Source organism: Danio rerio, chromosome 11, assembly GCF_049306965.1.
Source record: "Danio rerio strain Tuebingen ecotype United States chromosome 11, GRCz12tu, whole genome shotgun sequence".
In the NCBI taxonomy this organism is placed as follows: Eukaryota; Metazoa; Chordata; class Actinopteri; order Cypriniformes; family Danionidae; genus Danio; species Danio rerio.
The window spans coordinates 965,780-990,000 of NC_133186.1; the positions used below are offsets into that span (position 1 = coordinate 965,780).

The window sequence follows — 24,221 nt, forward strand, 5'->3', positions numbered from 1 at the left end:
ATGAATACCTCATTTTATTACTTATAATGCTCTGAGGAGCAAATCAGAATAGTCAGCTGGACAGCGATACTAGTTTCATTTTCAGAGCTGCTGCTTTAATCAAAATCCAGTCAAAAACCAAAGTGTTTACAAGCGCAATAAAGACAGCTCCATTTTGTGCAAAGGAGAGGGACTTTAAATTTGACTGACAAACTTAAATAACTAAAGGGTACTGTTAATCGTCAACATCAAGTTACATTCATATTACACCATATATCTTTACCAACCCAAGCTCATTCTGAAAACGTAGTCCCGCGGACGTTTCTGGAGACAGCGGAATACGTCCCAGGAGGTACGTACGGCTGCTTTTTTTTTTTTCAAGCGAACGCTACGAGGCGATGTGACGATGTTCCCTTTCACGCTTGCCGGCCGGCCGGCCGACCGCTTACCTCCTTGTGGAGAGCTTCCCCGCTGCAACCCATTTGTCCACTCAGCTCACCATGTACGTCGGCAGGCTTGAGATGCAGAGAGGAGTTGACCACGGCGATCGGTTTTTAGTCCAGGGAAGAGCAGTTCCAGCAATCAGGTAAGACAAAAACAGAATCCCAAAATTTAAGCGAACGAGTTTCGTAACAGGGTGAGAACGCGGCGAAATCTGAAAACGGGGTAGAAAAAAAAATCAGGGCTTTTCTTTTTTTGGATGGCTTTTGTAAACTGTTGCTCGGGTTTAGAGAAGCGAGCGGGCGGGCGGGTCAATCGGTTAAATTGGTTTGGTTCAGGAGGGCGGGTCAGCCGATTGGCCGGTCGCGCAGTCAATCATCCGGTCAGTCGGACAGCGGCCTCTGGTGGGTTCACGCGAGAACAGCGCGGGCACAAACTGCACTCGCGAGAGGCGTTTAAGATGCAAAAAAGCACGCAACAGCGGCCTCTCGCGGATTCGCAAAAATGCAGCCGTACGTACCCGCCGGGACGTATTCCGCGTTCTCCACAAACGTCCGCGGGACTACGTTTCCACAATGAGCCTGGGTTGATCTATACGTTTTCAATGCAGCATTTTTCAAAAGATATTAGCTATCAGCATATTATATTTTTTTGTGGGGGGGCCGGCCTTCGATCTGAGTGACGCTTCAATCTTATTTTAATAATCTTGGAAATGTTTTGATTTGTATTTTAATTTCACAGCAAGGCAAATAATGTAGCCTTCGACTTTGCTATGCTGTGTTCACACCAGCCGCGGAACGTGTGGATAAATCGCACGTAAACAGCCGCATGAACATTTGAGTTTACTCGCTTAAATCGCGCGCCAAAACCTGCTTCATTCGCGTGTCAAACCCCCGGGATTTCCCCGGGACACCAACAACAGGCGCTACGTCACAATCACGCCCTCACAAGAGCAAGCACCTGATCGATTAACGCTGCGCAAATGTCCACTTAAGTTCAGATTTTTGTACTCAATTGATTTGCGTGAAGCGCTCAATACATGCCGCGTCATTCACATCCATACATGCAATTCACATCATTTGCGAAGCGCCATTTGCGCGTATCGCCCCGCTGGATGTTTATTCGCGCGTTTGGATTGACTTAACATGTAAATCACTCACGCTTGATGCTCCTTCCATGTCTGGTGTGAACACAGCATTAGACTTCGACAGTATTACACGTGTTTAACTAATCTACTCATATGAAATATCTTCTTGAACACTTGTTTGAAGTTTTAATTGCGCAATGGATAAATAAAGGCATCGTCTCCATTAAACAGCCCTTGAAAATATTTCGATGTAAATTTCAGAGTAGGGCGAATAATGTAGCCTTCGACTGTAAATAAACAACAACACAGCTGCACACTCTTCACAACTCTATCTACTCATATGAAAGATCTTCTTGAACACTCGTTTGAAGTTTTCGTTGCAGAGCGGGTAAATGAAGGGGTTGAGCGTGGAGTTGATGTACCCCAGCCAGATGGTGAACATGTGGAGGTCGTGATGGACGCAGGTTTCGCACAGAGCCATGACCATGAACGTGATGAAATACGGGATCCAGCAAACCATGAAGACGCCGATGATAAAGCCCAGCTGGCGCGCCGCTTTCCTCTCCTTGCGGATGCGCATGCTGTGAATGCTCTGCTTGGATTGTTCGCAGAGTTTCTGCCATGATTGCTTCGCAGGTAACGCAATATTAGCGTCCAGCGGAGGGCTGTTTTCAGCCCACGGAGACGGCGGCGACGGTGGCGTACACAGAACTGCGGTGTAATTATGGATATCTACAGTCGGCGCACTCTCGCAGATGTTCCCCACAGAATTGGGCACTAGCACATTACAGTCGCTAACATTTATAAACGTTTGGGGTTGCGCGGTATTCTCCGACTGCAGAAATGCCAGTGATAATGATGGCCGCCCTTCTGCAACCGTTTCCCCGTCATCGCTTTGAAAGGAAATCTCAGAGTCTGGTACGCTTTTCCTCATGCGTTTGGAAAGATTAAAAATAGCCTTTTTCTTATAACACATCTTCCTCTTTGGCTCAGAGGTCATTTCTTCTGTGTTTTCCCGTGAGTTGTAAGGCTGCTCCAGACTGTATTGATCCAGCAATCCTTCGTTTTGAGAATAGGCGTTCAACGCCAAACTCTCCTTCTCGGAGGCTTTCGTTATTTGTAGCTGCAGTCCGTTAGTTAGCGTATCCGTTGCGTCTGTTTTTAATGCAGGACCTGCAAAGTTCTCCCACTCTCGGTAATGATCTCTCACTGCGATGAAGATCTGCGAGTAAAACACCAGCATTAGGAATGAAGGGATGTAGAAGTTAAGTATAGCGGTTAGCACTTTGAACCACGTCACAAAGCGAAAATCAGTATCGCATTGATTTTCCAACTCCGTCTTCTTATCGACGCTAGCAAACATTCGCCAACCCAATATAGGAATAGTCCAGGTCATAGACAGGAGCCATGCACTGCAGATCAACAGCGTCGCTCGCCCTCGTGTGCGGTATTTCAGATACTGTAACGGATGTCGAACAGAGCGATATCTATCCAAGCAAAGAATGAACAAGCTGAAAATCGAAGCCGTGCTCGCCACATAGTCCATCACCAACCAGAACTGGCAGACAACGTGCCCCAGCTTCCACTGGTCCTCCAGAAGATACACCAAATTGAGCGGCATCACGGTCGCGCCAACAATGAGATCCGCTATTGAGAGGCTGACGATGTACAAATTCCCGACGGTATGCAGCGTCCGCTCCTTTCTGACGGCGAATAACACCAGCAGGTTCATGATGACGGTGAGGAGAGACAACATCCCCAGGAAAATGCCCAGCACTGCGTTGTTGATGTGATGGTGTAGTGGTGCGGACGGGATCAGGAGAGTCGTGTTGTCGATTCTCTTGAACTGGCTGTTGGCAGTGGTGAGTGTTGTAGTCGACTCCATTGGGCGCTCCAATGTGTCACATGATGTCAAAGTTGAAAGAAAGCACATAGTCACGATGGGTTTTATAACTCATATCCGGATGATGACGCTTCTGAAAGAGAAGACCAAAGACAAGGTGTGACTGCAGTGGCGCCCCCAGAAAATTTTCTTAGGGCTGGCCAAGTAAGGCCACAACAAATCTTGGGGTGGCACACAAAAAATTATGAATTGTGTACATATTGTGAATAAGGAGTAATATTATATTTTTGTTTTTGGTAAAATAAATAATAAAGTTTTAATGAATTCCAATAATTACTCTTGAAATATTGTAATTTATTCCGCAAGTACAAGTGCAAACCAAATAAAAATTAATATTTAGTCTAAAACCTCTTTCAGGTAAGTTATTTCTTGTACAACATACAATATATGCCATGTCTAACATTAATGAATTATGAATAATGAATATGATTAATGAATGAATTAATAAACCAAACAAAACCCAACAAAATTTTGAAAAGCAGATTTCAAAATGCATCTAGTTATTTATTTTGGATTTTTGGTTTTCAATCAGATGAAACACAACTTTCTCATTTCAAAAATAATAATTTCTTAATAAAAAGTGTGCAATCTCAGTGAATCAGCTTCGTCAGTGGCGCTGATCAATCCACAATAATTTAGTGGCTGCATTTTATTTATTCTTTTATTTATTGAAGTATTGTGAATTTAAGTAAATACATTTAAATTAATAATATCAGCAACTATCGTATTGGGGTGGCCACAGGGGTGGCCAGAGTTTACACAAGGGTGGCCGTGGCCACCCCTGGCCACCCCTTGGGGGCGCCCCTGTGTGACTGTGGTGATTCTACAGTTGCTATGGTGACACGACAACTATAGTGATTGAGTGTGTGTGTGAATATGAGTGTATGGATGTTGCAGCTGTAAGGGCATCCACTCCGTAAATCATATGCTGGATAAGTTGGTGGTTCATTCCGCTGTGGCAACCCCTGATTAACAAATGGACTTAGCTGAAAATAAAATAAATAAATGACTGAATAAATATAATACATTAGGAAATATTGTGAAAAACATGAAATTATTTTAAAAATAATTTAAATTTTAAAGAAGGATGAATAATTTTGGCTTCAACTCTACATTAGAAACATTAGAAATATGGACAAGAAGATAAAACCTAAACTATTTTTTTGAATGAGTTGTCATCCACATATCTGAAAAGTCTCTCCGACAGCACAGACGCAGGCAGCTTCATTACGCAGCAGGCTTGAGCTGAAGCCATGGATGTTCAGAAGATATGTGAGGCAAACATTGTCTTGTTGCTAAGAGAGATTTTTTCGATCTGAGCTTGGCCATAAATAAACCCCAGACCTCATCAAACCCCTCAGTGTGTGTGTTGTCTGCTTCTGTCTAGAGTTACAGCTGTCAATCAGGCTGTGATTACACAACTAATCTGTCTTTACACATATTCATTGAGCTTCATCAATCAACTTTCAGGTTTGCATTCGGGATGTTTTTGGAGTTACACCTGTCAACCATGCTGTGCGTAAAATACTTCAGAGTAAACATGCACAAATATTCAGCCTCCTTAAGTTTTAGTTAAGCTTTATTTTTAATGCAGAAGGTTTTGGATTCAACCATAGTAACATGATTTAGATGCATTGCTTATGGAATAAACACATTTTATTTTATTATTATTAATTAATGTATATTTTATCAATAATAAATACATCTATATATTCTTATTAATATTTTATTTCATTTTATTATATATTTTTGTATTTATTTATTCATTTTTTTATTTTATATAGTATATAATCTTTAGCTAAAATGTAACATTTATTTAAGTTTGTCCATATTTTACTGAAATATATGTAATAACTCAGGTTTTTTTAAAGTGTAACATTATAATAATGGTCTCAAAATGAAGTAAAATGCATATCGTCTAATATTAGCTCATGCTGTATTTAATTTAATCCTTTATTTTAACAGGATAACCTCTTTTTTAAGAGTGTCCTGGATGAACAAAGCAAAATAAATCAATGTAAAATACATTTAAAATTAATACAGGTTATAATTATACCACCAAAGCATACCCAGGCTCCAAATAAAACATAATAAACGCGTATCATATAAAAATCATGTAGGATTATACCATATTTAAGATGAATATACTACAGCTCATTGAGCAAGTAGACCTAAGCACTGGTTTAGCAAATGTAAATCATGCAACAGAGATTTATGTTAATCAATTCAAGCTAATCAAGTTAATCTCCATCATTAATTAAGCTTTACTCATTTCTAAATCCTGAACAGATCATTAGACTGAAACATGCTGGGTTATTCCAGATGAAATCGGATAAAATATGGACTAATCCAAATGATGGCTTGAATTTGGTCCTGGAAAATACATTAAAAAGTAACCCAGCAGTTTGCATTGTCCGTATTTTAACTAAAATTGCATTGAAATACCCCAGCATCTTTTAGAGACTGTGCTGATTAATCACGACATGCTTCATATAGAGTTCAGTTAAATAAATGGCATTTAATGTCACCACAAAACAGAGTTAATCTACTTCAGCATCGCACATGAAGAATATGAACATCATGTCTGCTTCAGCTTTCTGTAAACACGCACAGAATGACCCAGCAGAAGCGCACACATATGCACCAAATATTTATGTTTTCCAGTAAACTTGAGAGTCAAAGGTTTACAGCGTTGCGCTCAGTTTGTGTTGTATATTCCCCAAAACAGGATTGCAATGCTTGCTCAACAAGTTATACACGGAGAAAAGCGCAGCTGGAGAGGAGAATTTCACCTGGATGTCGCGATAAACTATCATATGCGTTAAATCACCTCAGTGCGCAACGCGGAAAACTATTTTGTGCGTAAAATATTCGTAAAACCACCTCTATGCGCATCTGAAAAACTAAAATGTGTGTATTTTGTGCGTAAAAATCCCCCCAGTGCGCATCGGAAAAACTAAAATGTGTGTGATTTGTGCGTAAAATTCACCTCAGTGCGCATCGCTGTCAAGTAATATGTGCGTAAAATATGCGTAGATCCACCTCAGTGCGCCTCGCGGTAAACTAAAATGTGCGTAAAATCACTCCGATGCTCTTCGAGGAACACTTAAACTGCGCAATATGTCATTCTCATCCCAGTAACAGACAAACCGCTATTTGTTCAGAAGATTCCCGAAGTAAAAGCGACGTCTGCTGTCTGCTGGGAAGCGCATCTTCACTCGACACCTGTGGAATGTCCGTCAAAGTCCAATAATCCATTATAAAGTCCGTCCACCGTTCGCATATCATCTCACTCTTTTAACAGATGATTTATTGCATCCTCTGACTGGCATTAATGTGATTAGGTTATCATTATAAGCGCAAATGAGAACTTACCCTTCCGGTCGTGCGCGCGCGCGTGTATGTGTGTGTGTGTATGTGTGTGTGATCTTATCTCCACTGGACTGTACGCAGACTGGCGCTCTTCTGCTCGGAGGAGACGATCATCGGTGTCTCAGAAATGTCTCATAGACGCAAACACGCACACACACGCGCGTTGCGCGCGTCTGAGAAACCCATTCTTCAGGTGGTTTTCATGCACAATTAGTTTTTTGTAAGTCCTGTACATTTCTTTCTTTCTTTCTTTCTTTCTTTCTTTCTTTCTTTCTTTCTTTCTTTCTTTCAAAATAACTATATTAATTTAATCTGTTGTGGTAATTATATTAGTGTAATGGTGATTGAACAGTATTAACAAATAACCCAATAAAACAAATTACTAATTTTGCTGCTTTACCAAAAAATACAACAAATTAAATATCACATAATACCAATATAAAATCGATATTATGGCCAATAAAAACATACAAAATAAATAAAGTTATTAATAAAAAAATAGGAAAAGTAATATGTATTAACACCAAGTTTAAACTCTTTAAAATAAATACATAAAAAAAAATTCAAATATATTTTGTTCACGCAAACAAGCATTAAAAGCAATACAAGTGTTGCAGCTGGTGTGTTTTTAGTATAATATTCAGTCATTCTCTTTTTGGCTTAGGCAACATTATAACAACATTTAGAGTATTTAATCTGTTGTGGCGATTGTACTGTTGCTATGGAAACACAACATCTATAGTATTAAATCTGTTGTAGTGATTCTACAGTTGCTACGGTAACACAACATTCATAGTATTAAATGTGCTGTGGTGATTTTACAGTTGCCATGGTAACATAACAACTGTAGAAATTGATCTGATGTGACGATTACACAGTTGCTATCGTAAGACAACATCTATAGTATTTAATCCGTTTTGGCAATTCTACAGTTGCTACAGTAACAACATCTACAGTATTTAATCTGTTGTGGCGATTGTACTGTTGCTTTGGTAACACAACAACTTTAGTAATTCATCTGTTGTGGTGATTCTACAGTTGCTATGGTAACACAACATCTATATTATTGTATCTGTTTTGGTGATTCTACAGTTGTTATGGTAGCATAACAACTATAGTAATATAAATGACCCAAAACTGTACTTTTCTACAATACTGTATGTTATACTACAATACAACACAGTTTACTATAGTAAAACTAAAGTATACTACAGACTTTATTACAGTTCAGTTAATAGTACAGTATGCTGGAGCATTCATTATCAGACAGCTGTAAATCTTATAATATATAATATACAGTATTATAATATAATAATAATGTAATATATACAGTATTAGACACATACTATAGTAGGGTTTAAAAAAACATTATTATATTTACTTTAAGTTACCATTGTACTTTTTGGTGTGAGAATAGTTCAGTTTGGTTGTATTTAATCCTTACAAAAACCCACATAAATTGGTAAATTTTATCAAGTAATATCATCACTTTAAGATGAATGTGTAACCTGTTCATTTGACCATGATGAATGATTATATTCACATAATACATGCATTGTACAATAAGTTTCTATAAGCGCATCTAAAATGTGTCTGTCTTATGATTATAAATGGTAATTGTTCTAAATATTATCATCGGGGGACCCAAATTCCAGAGGTTTTCTGATTGATTGATTGATTGATTTCAATAAAAGAATAAGTCAGCATTCACTATTTGGCTTCCGACACTCTTCAAAACAGCATCCCTTCAGTTCACTCTGTGCTTCAATTCCCTCCTTCAAGTGGACTTTACTAGTGGACAAATGCAAAGAATAGTAAATGAGAGGGTAGAGGGCAATTTTGGATACAGCCAGTGAGGATAAATTGGGAAAACCCACTTCCTCATTAACGGACCGTTCTGTTGCTTAGCTACATCCCTTGTCAATCATCTTGGCACCTCATCCACATTTCCTTCATATTTAATTTCCCATCATATTGGAGAAAGAGCAGCAGCAGCATTGGTGAGTCTTTCATGCAGAGAATCCTCCTCAGGTGTTTGCATAATCATGTATTCAAATGATAATGACCAAACACATCTTTACAAAAGCCCACATTGTTGTTTTAGATGAAATGTTGAAATAAAGTTTCTATTAGTTTAGATAATAATTAACAATCATTCAAATCTCTTTACCTCTCCACTAAAATGTCAGTCTTGTGCATTCGAAAAGGAAATACCAGGGTATCCATGAATTGTTTGCCTTAATATAATGTAAATGATGTCCCTTAATGAAATATCCATATTGTTTTATACATATTTTAGGTTTTTGGGTGCCACCATTAATTTCAATGATTTCAAAACGTTGCACCACCACTGACTGTCTGTTTCTATTGCCAATGTGACACAACTGAAAAACTGATACAACACCACATTATGGGGCAAACAAAGCCCCTCCCTACCATTATCAGCGTTTCCCCTCTACCATCAGCTCTGCTCCTTTACCAGTAGCTCCTCCCCATCACAATAAAACAAATGACTCATTTTGCTGCTTTGCCAAAAATTACAGCAAAATTAAATATCACAATACCCATATGAAATCGATACTATGGCCAATAAAAACACACAAAATAAATAAAGTTAATAAAAAAAAAAAGTGGAAAAGTAATATGTATTAACACCAAGCTTAAACTCTTTAAAATAAATACATTAAAAAAAAGATCAAATATATTTTGTTTCCTTTCATCATAAGCTCCTCACCTTCACCAGTAGCCCTCTCTCTTATCAGGAGCTCCCCTTCAGCAACAGCCCCTCCTGTTTATGATCAGCTCCTCCCCTACGTCAGTAGCCCCTCTGCTTTATTCTCAGCATTTCTCCTTCACCAGTAGCTCCTCCCCTACATCTACAGCCCCTCCTGTTTATGATCGGCTCCTCCCCTTCATCAAAAGCCCCTCCCTTTATTAATCAGCTCTTCCCCTTCATCAGTAGCTCCTCCACTTCATTAGCAGCCCCTCCCATCATCATCAGCTCCTCCTCTTCTCTAGTAGTCCCTAATCTTAACCAGTAGCTCTTCCCTTTCACTTTCAGCCCCTCCCATCATCATCAGCTCCACCCTTCACTAACAGCCCCACCCCTTCTCTAGCAGCCCCTCCTGTTCACCAGTAGCTCCTCCCCTTCACCTGCAGCCCCTCCCATCATCATCAGCTCCTCCCCTTCACATGCAGCCCCTCCCCATCCTCATCAGCTCCTCCCCTTTACTAGCAGCTTTTTCTAACATCTTTTTGCTCTCAAAGAAAGGAAAATACAGTAATTTTATTTGAGGTATACCAGGTAGTTCATCCATGAAAAGAAAGTTCTGTCATCGTTTACTAGTCCTTTACTTGTTCCAAAGCTTTAAAAGTTTCTTTCCTTTGTTACATACAAAAGAAGATAGTTTGATAAATGTTGTAAAACCTGTCATTATTAACTACAATAATATATATATATATATATATATATATATATATATATATATATATATATATTTTTTTTTTTTTTATCTTTAATATGTCTTCAACAGAAGAAAGAAAGTCATAAAGATAAGGTTTGTTATCACTTGAGGATCTGTAAATAGTGTGTAGATTTTCAGTTTTGGGTGAGCTGTCTCTTTAAGTGGTCTATTATAGGTGATGTGATGTACAGGGTCTGTCAGAGATCTGTGCCGTTTAGCCCCTGCCGAAGCTCATGGTTTTTCTTAAATGACGGACCGTATTCAGCGTAAATCACTATGTCCAGCTCCTGGCCATTAATTTGTCATTGGAGCAGCAGCATTGAGTCTAATAAACGGGATGTGTGCCCTGAATAGAAATGTCTCATCTGTCGAGGATACTTGTGTCTTGATTGTACAACCTTCACCCAGAGACGGGGCACACTAAATACCTCTTCTGCGGGTTAAGAAAATAGAGCCTGTAGTACAAGCCAATATAACAAATGACACTTCAATCTCCCTGTGTGTGTGTGTGTGTGTGTGTGTGTGTGTGTGTGTGTGTGTCTGTGTGTTTTGGAGAGCAGAAGCCTGAAAGACAAAGAACCCATTTTAATAAGAGGTTTAAACCCAGTTGTGTGTCAGCAGTGTGTGAATATCTCCAACCTCTAATGATGAACATGAATGAATTGAGTTTCTTCTAATCAGACTTGATGAATGAAACACTTTGATTGACATTCTCCCATTGCAAGTTTCATCAGAGCGGGAAAGCCCCGCCCACTAGTGCCCATCTCTCATTAGCATAAACAGCAGCCCTGAGTGAGAAGCAGTCTGTCAGCATAGCAAGATAATGTCAGCATAGACTAAGAGGATTATAGATGGGCAGAAAATTACAGTATTGAGTTATTTGTTTACTAAAGTTGTTGTGTCACCATAGCGACTGTAGAATCACATCAACACATCAGTTACTGTAATTGTTGTGTTACCATAGCAACTGTAGAATCACCACAGCAAATTAACTACTGTAGTTGTTGTGTTACCATAGCGACTGTAGAATCACCACAGCAGATTAACTACTGTAGTTGTTGTGTTACCATAGCAACTGTAGAATCACCACAGCAGATTAAACTACTGTAGTTGTTGTGTTACCATAGCAACTGTAGAATCACCACAGCAGATTAAACTACTGTAGTTGTTGTGTTACCATAGCAACTGTAGAATCACCACAGCAGATTAAACTACTGTAGTTGTTGTGTTACCATAGCGACTGTAGAATCACCACAGCAGATTAAACTACTGTAGTTGTTGTGTTACCATAGCAACTGTAGAATCACCACAACAGATTAATTACTGTAGTTGTTGTGTTGCCATAGCAACTGTAGAATCACCACAGCAGATTTACTACTGTAGTTGTAGTGCTGCCATAGCGACTGTAGAATCACCACAACAGATTAATTACTGTAGTTGTTGTGTTGCCATAGCAACTGTAGAATCACCACAACAGATTAATTACTGTAGTTGTTGTTTTACCATAGCAACTGTAGAATCACCACAGCAGATTAACTACTGTAGTTGTTGTGTTACCATAGCAACTGTAGAATCACCACAACAGATTAACTCAAGTACTTTACTGTAGTATGGTTCAAAATAATACAGTATTTACTATATATGACCATATTATTTTTTAATGAGGGCTGTTTTCTTAATTGGAAGGCACCACATGTTACTATACTAATAGACTCTGTTTGGATTCTGATTGGTTTAAACAGTATTTCTGGAGTGATGATATTAAATCACGCAGCACCAGAACCTTTGACGACTTTCTATGAAGCTTATGCTCATAATGAACTATAGCTTTGTTTATAATTATATATATAGTCAAGCATTACAATACTATATATATATATAATATTAATATTATATATATATATAAAGACATTGTAATGCATGGGCGTGACGGTGGTGCAGTGGGTAGCACAATCCCCCACAGCAAGAAGGTCACTGGTTCTAGTCCCGGTGGGTCAGTTGGTGTTTCTGTGTGGAGTTGGCATGGGTTTCCTCCGGGTGCTCCGGTTTCCCCCACAGTCCAAACACATGCGCTATAGGGAAGTTGATCGACTAAACCGGCTTGTTTCTTCTTGCTACACGTGACAAACAAATAAAACAGTTACGTTTTTGTACAAATTTCTTCAATTGCTCACTTGTGCAGTTGAATATATGTTCCTCTGGCAGATCCACGCCATGAGTCCAAAATCTGTCCTGTAATTGGCAATTATTTTTAACAGCAGTGGTCTAAGCCAGAATACATGAAGTTAAACTTGCAAAGTAGATATAAAAGCATATATTGAGAAATATGCATTTTGGATTCAAAATGTACACATGGCAAACAAACAAACAAACAAACAAACAAACAAACAAACAAACAAAAAGTTGAATCAAATTAATCTTATGAGTCGTTTTAAATTAAATTACATTTTAAGCAGCTTGTATGACTTTAAAAACATCAGCTAAACACAAATAACATTTCATAATTTATGTTTTATGTATAAATGTAATCATTCATGTTTTAGATGAACATAAAAACACACTGTCATGTTATAATTGTATAAAGTGCGCATAAAAACATCTTGATGAAAATGAAATGACATACTCGAGCACTTTTTGTGCAGACACTGTGCAGATTTCCCACAGGTAATGAGACCTTTTCCCACCAGGAGGCTTCTTCTTATACTGTTAATAGGAAACTGCATGAATAAAATAAAATGAAATAATCACACGACTCGGTGTGTAACCTGAGCGCTATTCATAGAGCAACTTCTCTGAAAATGCATGTCTATTTAAAAGTCAGTTTTATAAGGGGTTTAAGCCCAGTCATGTCAGCAGTGTGTGAATATCTCCAGCCTCTAATGGTCAATATGAATGAATTGTATTTGTATTTATTTGAAGTGTTTATTAATTCTTCTTGGAGTAGAATCAATGTAGTTTTGTGTCTGCTGTGATGTGATTGTTCCCCCAGAGAACGTCTTTATGAAGACATTATTATTTGGGAAAATGTAAAACTGCTGGAGCTTCACATGAGGAAATAGAGGGAAAAGTAGACAGCGCCCTCTAGTGGATTTGTCATCTAAAACATACAACAAAATGTACCCTAAATAGTGTATTTCATTATCACAGTGTAGACAGCGCCCTCTAGTGGATTTGTCATCAGAAACATACAACAATATGCACCCTAAATAGTGTATTTCATTATCGCAAAATGTAGACAGCGCCCTCTAGTGGATTTGTCATCTTAAACGCACAACAAAACGTACCCTAAATAGTGTATTTCGTCATCACAAAGTGTCGGCAGTACTCTCTTGTGGATTTGTCATCTAAATCGTACAACAAAATGTAACCTAAATAGTGTATTTCATTATTGCAAAATTTAGACAGCACCCTCTAGTGGATTTGTCGTAAGAATGTACAACAAACCATATATAGTGAATTTCATATTTGCAAATAAATGTAGACAGCACCCTCTAGTGGATTTGTCATCCAAAACAAACATTAAAATGTACCCTGAATAGTGTATTTAATTATTACAAAGTGCACAAATTTGAATTTAAAGCGACAGTCACCAAAACGCCACAATTTGGATCAAAGCGTAGTAAGGTCAGTTGATGTGGCATGTACTTAAGGCCATTTCATACTTACTTAATTTACTTACTTACATACTTAAATTCTACAAGATAATGCAGACAGAAAGTAAAACGTTATACCCAGTATGTGTTATTATAGAATGTCTTGCTATAATTAAAATGCTTAAGAAAGTGAAGCGTTTATTAATTCTTCTTGGAGTAGAATCAATGTAGTTTTGTGTCTGCTGTGATGTGATTGTTCCCCAGAGGACGTCTTTATAAAGACATTATTATTTGGGAAAATGTAAAACTGCTGGAGCTTCACATGAGGAAATAGCAGAAGGATCACACAGGCAGCAGATAAACTCTGTGTTTCCTCAGCCAGTGAAACATCGGGACGTATCCTGCATATTGCGGTGTAATCTTATAGAAATTAATTAAGTTTTGAGCTGAAGGGTAAAGCCCAGTCACGTATTTTCTAGGATAAATAGAAGAATAGGATAAAACGTAATGAAATAATTAAAGTGATAAAAAGGCACTGCATATGAGGACGGGAGCACTATATTATTTCCCAAGGAAAAATAACTGATAATTTGACTTGCTCTGTACAACCCCAAACTTTTTTGCCCAGAAAAAATAAATAAATAAATAAAATAAAATAAAATAAAATAAAATAAAATAAAATAAAATAAAATTAAAATTAATTTAATTTAATTTAATTTAATTTAATTTTATTTTATTTTATTTTATTTTATTTTATTTTATTTTATTTTATTTTATTTTATAATGAACAAACTTTTTTTGTGTTCACTTAATTTATCTTGTAACCAACATTTGGTTTGACCCACATAAAAACAGCTCGGGCATAGTCTACAGATTACATGTAAACTCTTGTAATTTAAAGGGTCCGATTTCACTCCGTAAAATGTAGATGCACCCTCTAGAGAATTTGTCATCTAAAATATCCAAAAAACAGTCAAAGTAGTGTATTTCAGGTTCACAAAAATGTAGCCAATGCCCTCTAGTGGATTTTTCATCTGAAACCCACTACAAAACGTACCTTAATCAGTATATTTCATTATCGCAAAATGTAAACAGCGCCCTCTAGAGGATTTGTCTTCTGAAAAGTACAACAAAACATAACCAAAGTAATGGATGTCAAGTTCGCAAAATGTAGACAGTGCCCTTGTCATCTGAACCTTACAACAAAAATATACCCTAATTAGTGTACACTCTCAGACATAAAGATACGTGAGCTGTCACTGGTGTGGCACCTTTTCAAAAGGTGCACATTTGTACTTAAATGGTCCATATTGGTACCTAAAAAGTATATATTAATGCCTAAGCATTTGTAGAGGTACACTTTTGTACTTTTTAGGTACTAATATGTACCCTTGAGGTATTAATATGAACCCTTTAGGTAGATTTATAAGGGTACCACCACAGTGACAGCTCACGTACCTTTATTTCTGTGATTGCATTTCATTATCTTAAAACATACACAGCGCCCTCTAGTGGATTTGTCATCTGAAAAGTACAACAAAAAGTACCCTGATAAGTGTATTTCATAATCTCAAAATGTAGACAGCGCCCTCTAGTGGATTTGTCATTGAAAGGTACAACAAAACGTACCCTAATAAATGTGTTTCATTGACTCAAAATGTAGACAGCGCCCTCTAGTGGATTTGTCATATGGACTGTACATTAAAGCATACTCTAATCAGTGTGTTTCATTATCTCAAATGTAGACAGCGCCCTCTAGTGGATCTATATCTATCATATAGTCTACAAACAACAAAGCAAAGACATCCCAAAAGCAACCCAGGCTTTAATTTTATCTTCAATTAATTATATCTTCAGCTGTAAGGTGCATTGGGAAACACACAAGATCATTAATGGAGTCCGCATGTCATCATGAGAAAACTTTCAACTACATTTGATGATTTCTTCAGACAGACATCTGGAGAAAAAGAGGAAGACTCCTGCATTTATTTGTGCATCAAATCATGCATACACTTGAGTATTTGTGGAGGAAACAAAAAACTACTTGTGCATTCTTCCGGTGCATTTGTGAACTGATTGTGTGTGTGTGTGTGTGTGTGTTTGTTTGTTGTGCGCTTTTGTGGATCAATGTGAGCATGTGTGAATCTGTTGCTCATATTTTTGGATTCCTGTGCATGTGCTGGAGATCATAATGTTGTTTTCACTCAACTGTAAGCAGAAGCTTTTTATGTATGAGTCATTTTCAGATTTTAACAGGAAAACTTGAATCATTTCTCATATAGTCACACAAACAAACTTTTATGTGTTATCACACCGGGCATGATAACCATAAAAATAACAACTGAAAATTGCTTTGAATGTAAAAGAGCAGATCGACACAACTTATGCTGTTAATATATCAGCCATACTTTATGAATAAAGACACAGCAATAAAGGCACACTGCATCTCATCAGCTAAAACTGACGATTTCTCTGGACTGGAGTCTCCTTCAAAGCATTTGAAATGTTATAAGTACATAGATCAGCAAAATATTTAACACTGGTCTTTTGATTTTGTGGCATTTTGATGAAAGCGTCTTACATATTGTGCCTTTATTTTGTAGGTGACGCTTTTAAGTGTCAGTGTAAGTCATGGAGACCCTAAGCACAGAAATGCCGTCTTTACTGGGAATATACTCAACATTAAAAAGCTGAAATGTGCATTTCTGAAGCAGAGCTTTGTCCTCAGATGTGCTAACCAGCCTTCTTCAACTTTTCCTCAATGCTGCCTGTTTCAGATGGGAAAAAACTTCAAACGTAGAGCTGGAAATATGAGAAGGAAATCCCTTTTATCATAAACCTATGAAAGTTCTGCCTGCAAATTTACTCTTTATTTTTGCTTAAAAAGCTCTAAAACTGTATTTGAACAAAGAGCTTAGACTGACCAAGAGGCGACACTCAATAGAGCGTTTCATTGCAACAGCAGCGCCCAGCAACAGCCCCGGATTCCACTATTTTGGAGTGAAACGCTTTGAGTGCCCATATAAAAGAGCTATATAAATGTAAGGAATTAATATTATATATATATATATATATATATATATATATATATATATATATATATATATATATATATATATATATATATATATATATATATATGTATATACAGTTGAAGTCACAATTATTAGCCCCCCTGAATTATTAGCGCCCCTGTTTATTTTTTTCACCAATTTCTGTTTAATGGAGGGAAGATTGTTTCAGCATATTTCTAAGCATAATAGTTTTAAAAACTTATTTCTAATAACAGATTTATTTTATCTTTGTCATGATGACCGTAAATAATATTTTACTTGATATTTTTCAAGACACTTCTATACAGCTTAAAGTGACATTTAAAGGCTTCACTAGGTTAATAAGGTGAACTAGGCAGGTTAGGGTAATTAGGCAAGTTATTGTATAATGATGGTTTGTTCTGTAGATTATCAAAAAAAAATTGCTTAAAGGGACTAATAATTTTGTCCCAAAAATGTTCTTTAAAAAATTAATAACTGCTTTTATTTTAGCCGAAATAAAACAAATAAGACTTTCTCCAGAAGAAAAAATATTATCAGACATACTGTGAAAATTTCCTTGCTCTGTTAAAAATAATTTGGCAAATATTTAAAAAAATAAAATAAAATCAAAAGGGGGCTAATAATTCCGACTTCAACTGTATATATTAGATACATATTATATATGTTTTTTTACATCCAATTCTTTAGTAATCTACATTTTACAAGATTTTTCCTCCACCTAAGTTAGCTCAGGGTGAAGGCCAGGTCATGTCAATGCGACCTGTGAAGCACAATAGGTGAAGTCAGAGAATTTTAAAGAAGAAAAGAGTGCTTTTGACACCCTTTGAGTAACAAAAAAAGCACAGCAGCACTTTGCAAATGCCAGCTCCTCCAGAACATCCAGTACAAACCCAAAGACATGCATATTACACATCCACAATGTCAGACTACAGCAAATACTGCCACTGCTTTGTCCTTACACATGTGCTTTATTAATTAGAGCAAGACTTCAGTTTAAAGGGGAGCTATTATTCACACATCACTTTATAAGAGGGTTAAACACAGTCAGCAGTGTGTGAATATCTCCAGCCTCTTATGATAACATGAATCAATTGTGTTTGTTCATAATCAGACTTGATGAAAGCAGTTTGCACAAACACTTTGATTGACATTCTCCTTTTGTACGTGTCATCAGAGGGGGAAAGCCCCGCCCACTAGTGCCCATCTCTCCATCTCATTAGCATAAACAGCAGCCCTGAGTGAGAAGCAGCCGTCTGTCCATCAGCCATTAGAGTGTTTGAGCTGCTGAAGATAACGTCAGCATAGACTAAGAGGATTATAGATGTGGAGTTCTAGATGAAGCACAGATGAAATTGAAATCTTAATATAAATAAACATGTTTTCAAATGCACACACACACACACACACACACACACACACACACACACACAAACACACACACACACAAACACACACACACACACACAATGCAAAACAAGCTTTAATTGCGATTAATTTTTGCAGAGTACTACTTAATATTAATTCTCTCTTCTTAGTTCAAGTTGTTTAGCCAAATAAATGTAATTATTTATATAATGCAGAATATAATTTCTTTTGCACTATAACCAATTGTGCTTTGCTTCAATGTTTTATCTTTCTAATATAAAAAATTAGACAAGATTAAGTTTCCTGATGAATGAACCTATGAGTGAATCATGCAGGAAATGAAGCACAGTATGAACTGATGAGGAGCTTCATGCACTCACGCTGCTGCGCTCCTAATTAAATGGACAATAATTGAGAAATTCAGGCTAAAATGGGATCCGGTGACGTGTGCGTTCCAATCTAATTTCCTAATATATTTTACCACGTCATTGGCTGGCATGATTGCACATGAGCCAGTCAGAGCGGAGCGTGATGACAATGGGAAAGTGCAGATGGTGAAGCACTATTCATTGTTTGTGTTTGGTCAAGTGTGACAATAAGCATTTCTTTAGCAGAAGCCCGAATTTACTCATTTCTGCACAATATGGTTCAGCCGATTTGCTGACAGAGTATTGTTTGTCATTTCCTTCTCTCATTGATCACATTAAAAATGTAGCTGTGTGTGTGTGTGTGTGTTATGACAGTAAAAGACAAACTGATTGATTATTTAATTGATAAACTAGTGATTTACTACCTGCTTATTATTACAATTTTTGCTTTTTATTAGTACTTATAAAGCACATATTCTGCATGATCTTATTCTACATAACTAATACGACCCAATACCTAAACTCTATAACTACACTGATAGCTAATAGGCAGGGAAGTAAGACTTTATTGAGCTAAAAGACTAAGTTAATGGATTGTTAGCTGTTAACAAATAAATAAAAATAAATACAAAAACTATGATGATGATGATGATGATGATGATGATAATAATAATAATAATAAAATTTGAGCCTAAACATAACACAACCTGAGCAAAACTGGAACATAACCAGAACATTACCTGAACATGAACATGGCATAACATGAGCATAAACTGAACATAGCCCTAACAAAACCTGATCATAACCAGAACATAACCTGAGCAAAACCAGAATGAAACCTGAGCATAACCAGAAAACATGATGAACATAACTTAAAAATAACCAGAACATAACATGACCATAACCTGAACATAATATGAACATAACCTGAACAAAACCAAAATAAAACCTGAACAAAACCAAAATAAAACCTAAACAAAACCAAGATGAAATCTGAGCATAACCAGAACATAACATGAAAATAACTTAAACATAACTTTAATAAACCCAGAACATAACCTAAACATAACAAACATAACCAGAACACAACCTGAACATAATCAGAGCATGACCAGAAAATCACCAGAACATAACCTGAACAAAACTGAAACATAAAATGAACAGAACCTGAGCATAACCTAAACATAACCTGAACAAAACTTAAACCTAACCTGAACATAACCTGAGCATAACATAAACATAACCCAAACAACACCTAAATAAAACCTGAATAAAACCAGAACAAAATCTGAGCATAACCTAAAAAGAACTGAAACATAACTTGATAATAACCACAACATAACTGTAACATGAATTAAACAAAACCATAATATAACCTGAACATAGCTTGAACATAAAATGAACAAAACCTAAGCATAACCTTAATAGTACCTGAACATAACCCGGACAAAACCTGAACTTAACCTGAACATAACCTGCAGCATAACCTGAACATAACTTGAAAATAACCTGAACATAACCTGAACATAACTTAAAAATAAAATGAACAAAACTTGAGCATAACCTTAACATTACCTAAACAAAACCTTAACTTAACCTGAACATAACCATAACATAACCTAAAAATATCCTGAACATAAACAGAAAATATTTAGAACATAAATCAAACAAAACCTAAATATAACCAGAACACAACCAAAACAAAACATGAATATAACCTGAGCAAAACCTGAGAACTAAAACAGAATGTGAGCATGACCATAACAAAATAAGAGCAAAATCAGAGCATAACCTGAACATAACCAGAACATAACATGAACATAGCCTGAGCATAATATAAACATATCTTAAACATAACCTGAAAATAACTTAAACATAACCCAAATATAACCAGAACAAAACCCTGAACTTAACCTAAACATAACATAACAAAACCTGGACATACCATAACTTTAAAATAACTTGAACATAACCAGAAAATATTAAGCATGGAAACTGAACAAAACCTAAATATAACCAGAACATAACCAGAATATAACATGAACATAATTTGAACAAAACTAGAATATAACCAAAAAATAACATGAACATAACCTGAACATAACTTCAACATAACCTGAACATAACCTGAACAAAAACCAGAACAAAATCTGAGCATAACCAGAATATATCCTGAAAATAACCTGAACATAACTTAAACATAATCAAAACGTAACCTGAACAAAACCTGAACAAAATACGAACTTGACATGAACTTAACCTGAACTTAAACTTAACATAACCTGAACATAACTATAACAAAATTTGAGCATAACCAGAAAATATTCAGAAAATAACCTGAACAAAACCTGAACTTAAACCAATATGTTTCAAATAACCCTAAATAATGATCAATTCCTTGAATCGGGCACAATATGTTCCAAACTGCACATATACATGATTCTGTCAGCAACAAATGTCAAACTCACCCTATATTTTGTGTTTGATTCATGCACATGGATTGACAAAAGTGCTGTTCTGTTCTTGTGTCTCTGGCTGGAGGCAGAGCTTTTGTCTGTCATTCATGAACTGAACAACACTGGGAAAAGAGAAAGAGAAAGAGCTCAATATTCAGCACTGAACTCAATGCTAAACCCACAACTGTTCAAGGTTCTGCTGCAAAAAATGTTACAGATGCAAAATTGTGATGTGGCAGGAAACTAAACACACATTTACAAACGCAACACGCAACATTTGACATTTATGTTAACGTAATAATGCATAATAAAGTGACTTGTTGCTTGGCAACCGTAAACGCTCATCAGCCATTGGAGGCTGTGCTGCAACACGCCTGCATTAAACTAGATATTATTATAAAGCAATAGATGATCAATGAAACACTTAACTTTAAGGTGAATTTCATGCGATTAACAAAGCATTATCTAACAGCATTAGCTCGAAAACTTTAATTGGCATTACATTATTTTACTTATTTGTCTTTAAGCCAAAGCATTTTAACCATGTAAAATATGGACTGTACTTACATAATCAAAATATTTAATAAATGACAAATAAATAAAGGTACAAACACTGACAATACTTCTAATATAAATGTTTCTAATATAAATTACTTTTTTTATATAATAATAATAATTATTATTATTAATTTTCCCTCATATATTTAAACTGTTACAATTTTTCTAAAGCATTTTAACTATGTATAAAGTATGGAATATACTTACATCATTAAATTATATACAACATATGAGAAATAAATAACAGAAAAAAGGGAACAAAAACAGACAATATCTCTAAAATTAATTATTATTAATTCCCTTTATTAAGTTTAAGTTGTTACAGTTTTGCCAAAGCATTTTAACTTTATATAAAATATGAACTATACTTATATAGTTAAATAATAATAATATAAACTGACAATACCTCTAATATGAATTATAATATAATAATTATTAATTAAAATTATTATCATTCATAATTATTTCGTAAGCATTTTAAGTATGTGTAAAATATGGAATATATGTTACATCTAATTATAAAATATACAATAAATGAGAAATAAATAACAGAAATAAAGAAACAAAAGCAGACAATATCTTTAATAATAATATTAATATGAATTCTCTCTCTCAAGTATGTTGTTACAGTTTTGCCAATGCATTTTAACTATGTATAAAATATAGGCTATACTAATAAACAAAATCATATATAATCATATTATAATAAAATTTAATCAAAATATAAAACAACCAACAAATGAGAAATAAATAACCAAAAATGTCATATAAAAGCACAAAATCTGACAATACCTTTACTATGAATTATTAATAATAATAATAATATTAATAATAATAATAATAATAATAATTATTATTATTATTCTCCCTTAAGTTTAGGTTGTTATTGTATTTCCAAAGCATTTTACTATGTATAAAATATGGAATATATTTACATCATCTAATAATGAAACATACAATAAATAAGAAATAAATAAAAACTAGAAAAACTAACAAAAATAGAAAACATCTCTAATATGAATTACTAATATTAATTTTCTCTCTTAAGTTTAAGTTGTTAGAGTTTTGCTTAAGCGTTTTAACTATGTGTAAAATATGGAATATACTTATAAAATCGGAATATACAATAAATTAGAAATAAATATAATGCACAGATAAAAATGTACAAAAACTGAAAACAACTCTAATATGAATTATGATATTATTATTGTTATTATTATTGTTGTTATTATTATTCATTTTTTCTCTTAAATTTAAGCTGTTATGGTATTTTCAAAGCATGTTAGCTCTGTGTAAAATATGGAATATACTTGTATAATCAGAATATACAATACATAGAAAATGACAAAAAACAATGTACAAAAATGACAATACTTCTATTAATAATAATAATAATAATAATAATAATAATAATAATTATTATTATTATTATTATTATTATTATTATTATTATTATTATTATTATTATTATTAATTTTCTCTCTTACGTTTAAGTTGTCACAGTTTTTCCAAAGCATTTAAACTATTTGTAAAATATAGAATATACTTATATAATCGAAATATAAGGAACAAAAACAGACATTAATAATCATAAACAATAATTTTCTCTCCTCAGTTCAAGTTGCTATAGTATTGCCAAAGCATTTGAACTATTTATATTATGTATAATGTATATTTTTCTTTTAAATTTTAGGAAACATTACTTTTTGATTAGATTTTTTGTGCAAATGATTATTTTGTATCTTGCTAAATGACTATTATACGACTATAAACCCTGATTATTTAATTGGTGATTAATCTTTGTTTTACTATAGTGTGTGTCATGAAATGATTGCAGAATTTATAAACCTCTTTCTCCGTCTCAGAAACACAGTCAATGGCGACACCTGCTGGAGAAAATGAGTTTGCACCTTACAAGACAAATTGATACAGCATAATTGAGTACAGTCCATTTTGAAAATTCATATTTTTATCCATTTCTCAGTGAATACAGGCAATGCATTTTGGTGCATTTAAACTAAACAGATATATTTATTAATATAATATTTTAGTCACCAAACATATTTAGAAATTGAAAGATAATACAATTAAATTCAAGCAAATTATTGCAAAAATAAATTACAACCGACATAATTTCAACAACATTTTTTTTTTTTTTTGCTTTTCTTGATTTTTCCTCTTTTTAAAATTTGTATTTAATATTTTTCTATAACATATAAATGTGGCTGTGCTAGTTTTTGGAGCGTTATCGTAAGTTATTTTGATAGATAAGCTCCAGATTTGGCTTCAGTAATGGCTAATCTGATGTATATGCACAAATATAATACTGTAGAGCTTCCTATTAAACATGTGACTTTAAAAGAGAGATTAGTGAGGGGTGTACTCATATGCTGAGCACTGTATATCATGTAACCTTAAAAAATGATGTTTAAACGGTCTAAAAGTACATAAGCATAATACATAAACATTTGGCACAGATTTGCAGTCAAGTGTTCACATTTTTGAGTTAGAACTGCTTAAAATGTGAAGGGTTTAATTATTCCTTCATTTTCCTTCAGCTTAGTCCCTTAGTTTAATTT

General features: G+C 35.0%; 1 protein-coding gene across 2 annotated transcripts in view; it reads right to left on the bottom strand.

The window, feature by feature from the left end:
- hrh1 (histamine receptor H1) overlaps positions 1-24,221 on the bottom strand; it is an 82,540-nt gene continuing 58,319 nt past the window's right edge. Inside the window, exon 3 of one of the 2 annotated variants that reach the window (XM_073916107.1) lies at positions 1-3,483. In XM_073916107.1, the coding sequence (XP_073772208.1) occupies positions 1,836-3,440 (1,605 nt within the window). In that variant the 5' untranslated portion in view covers positions 3,441-3,483 and the 3' untranslated portion in view covers positions 1-1,835. 2 annotated transcript variants of the gene reach the window in all.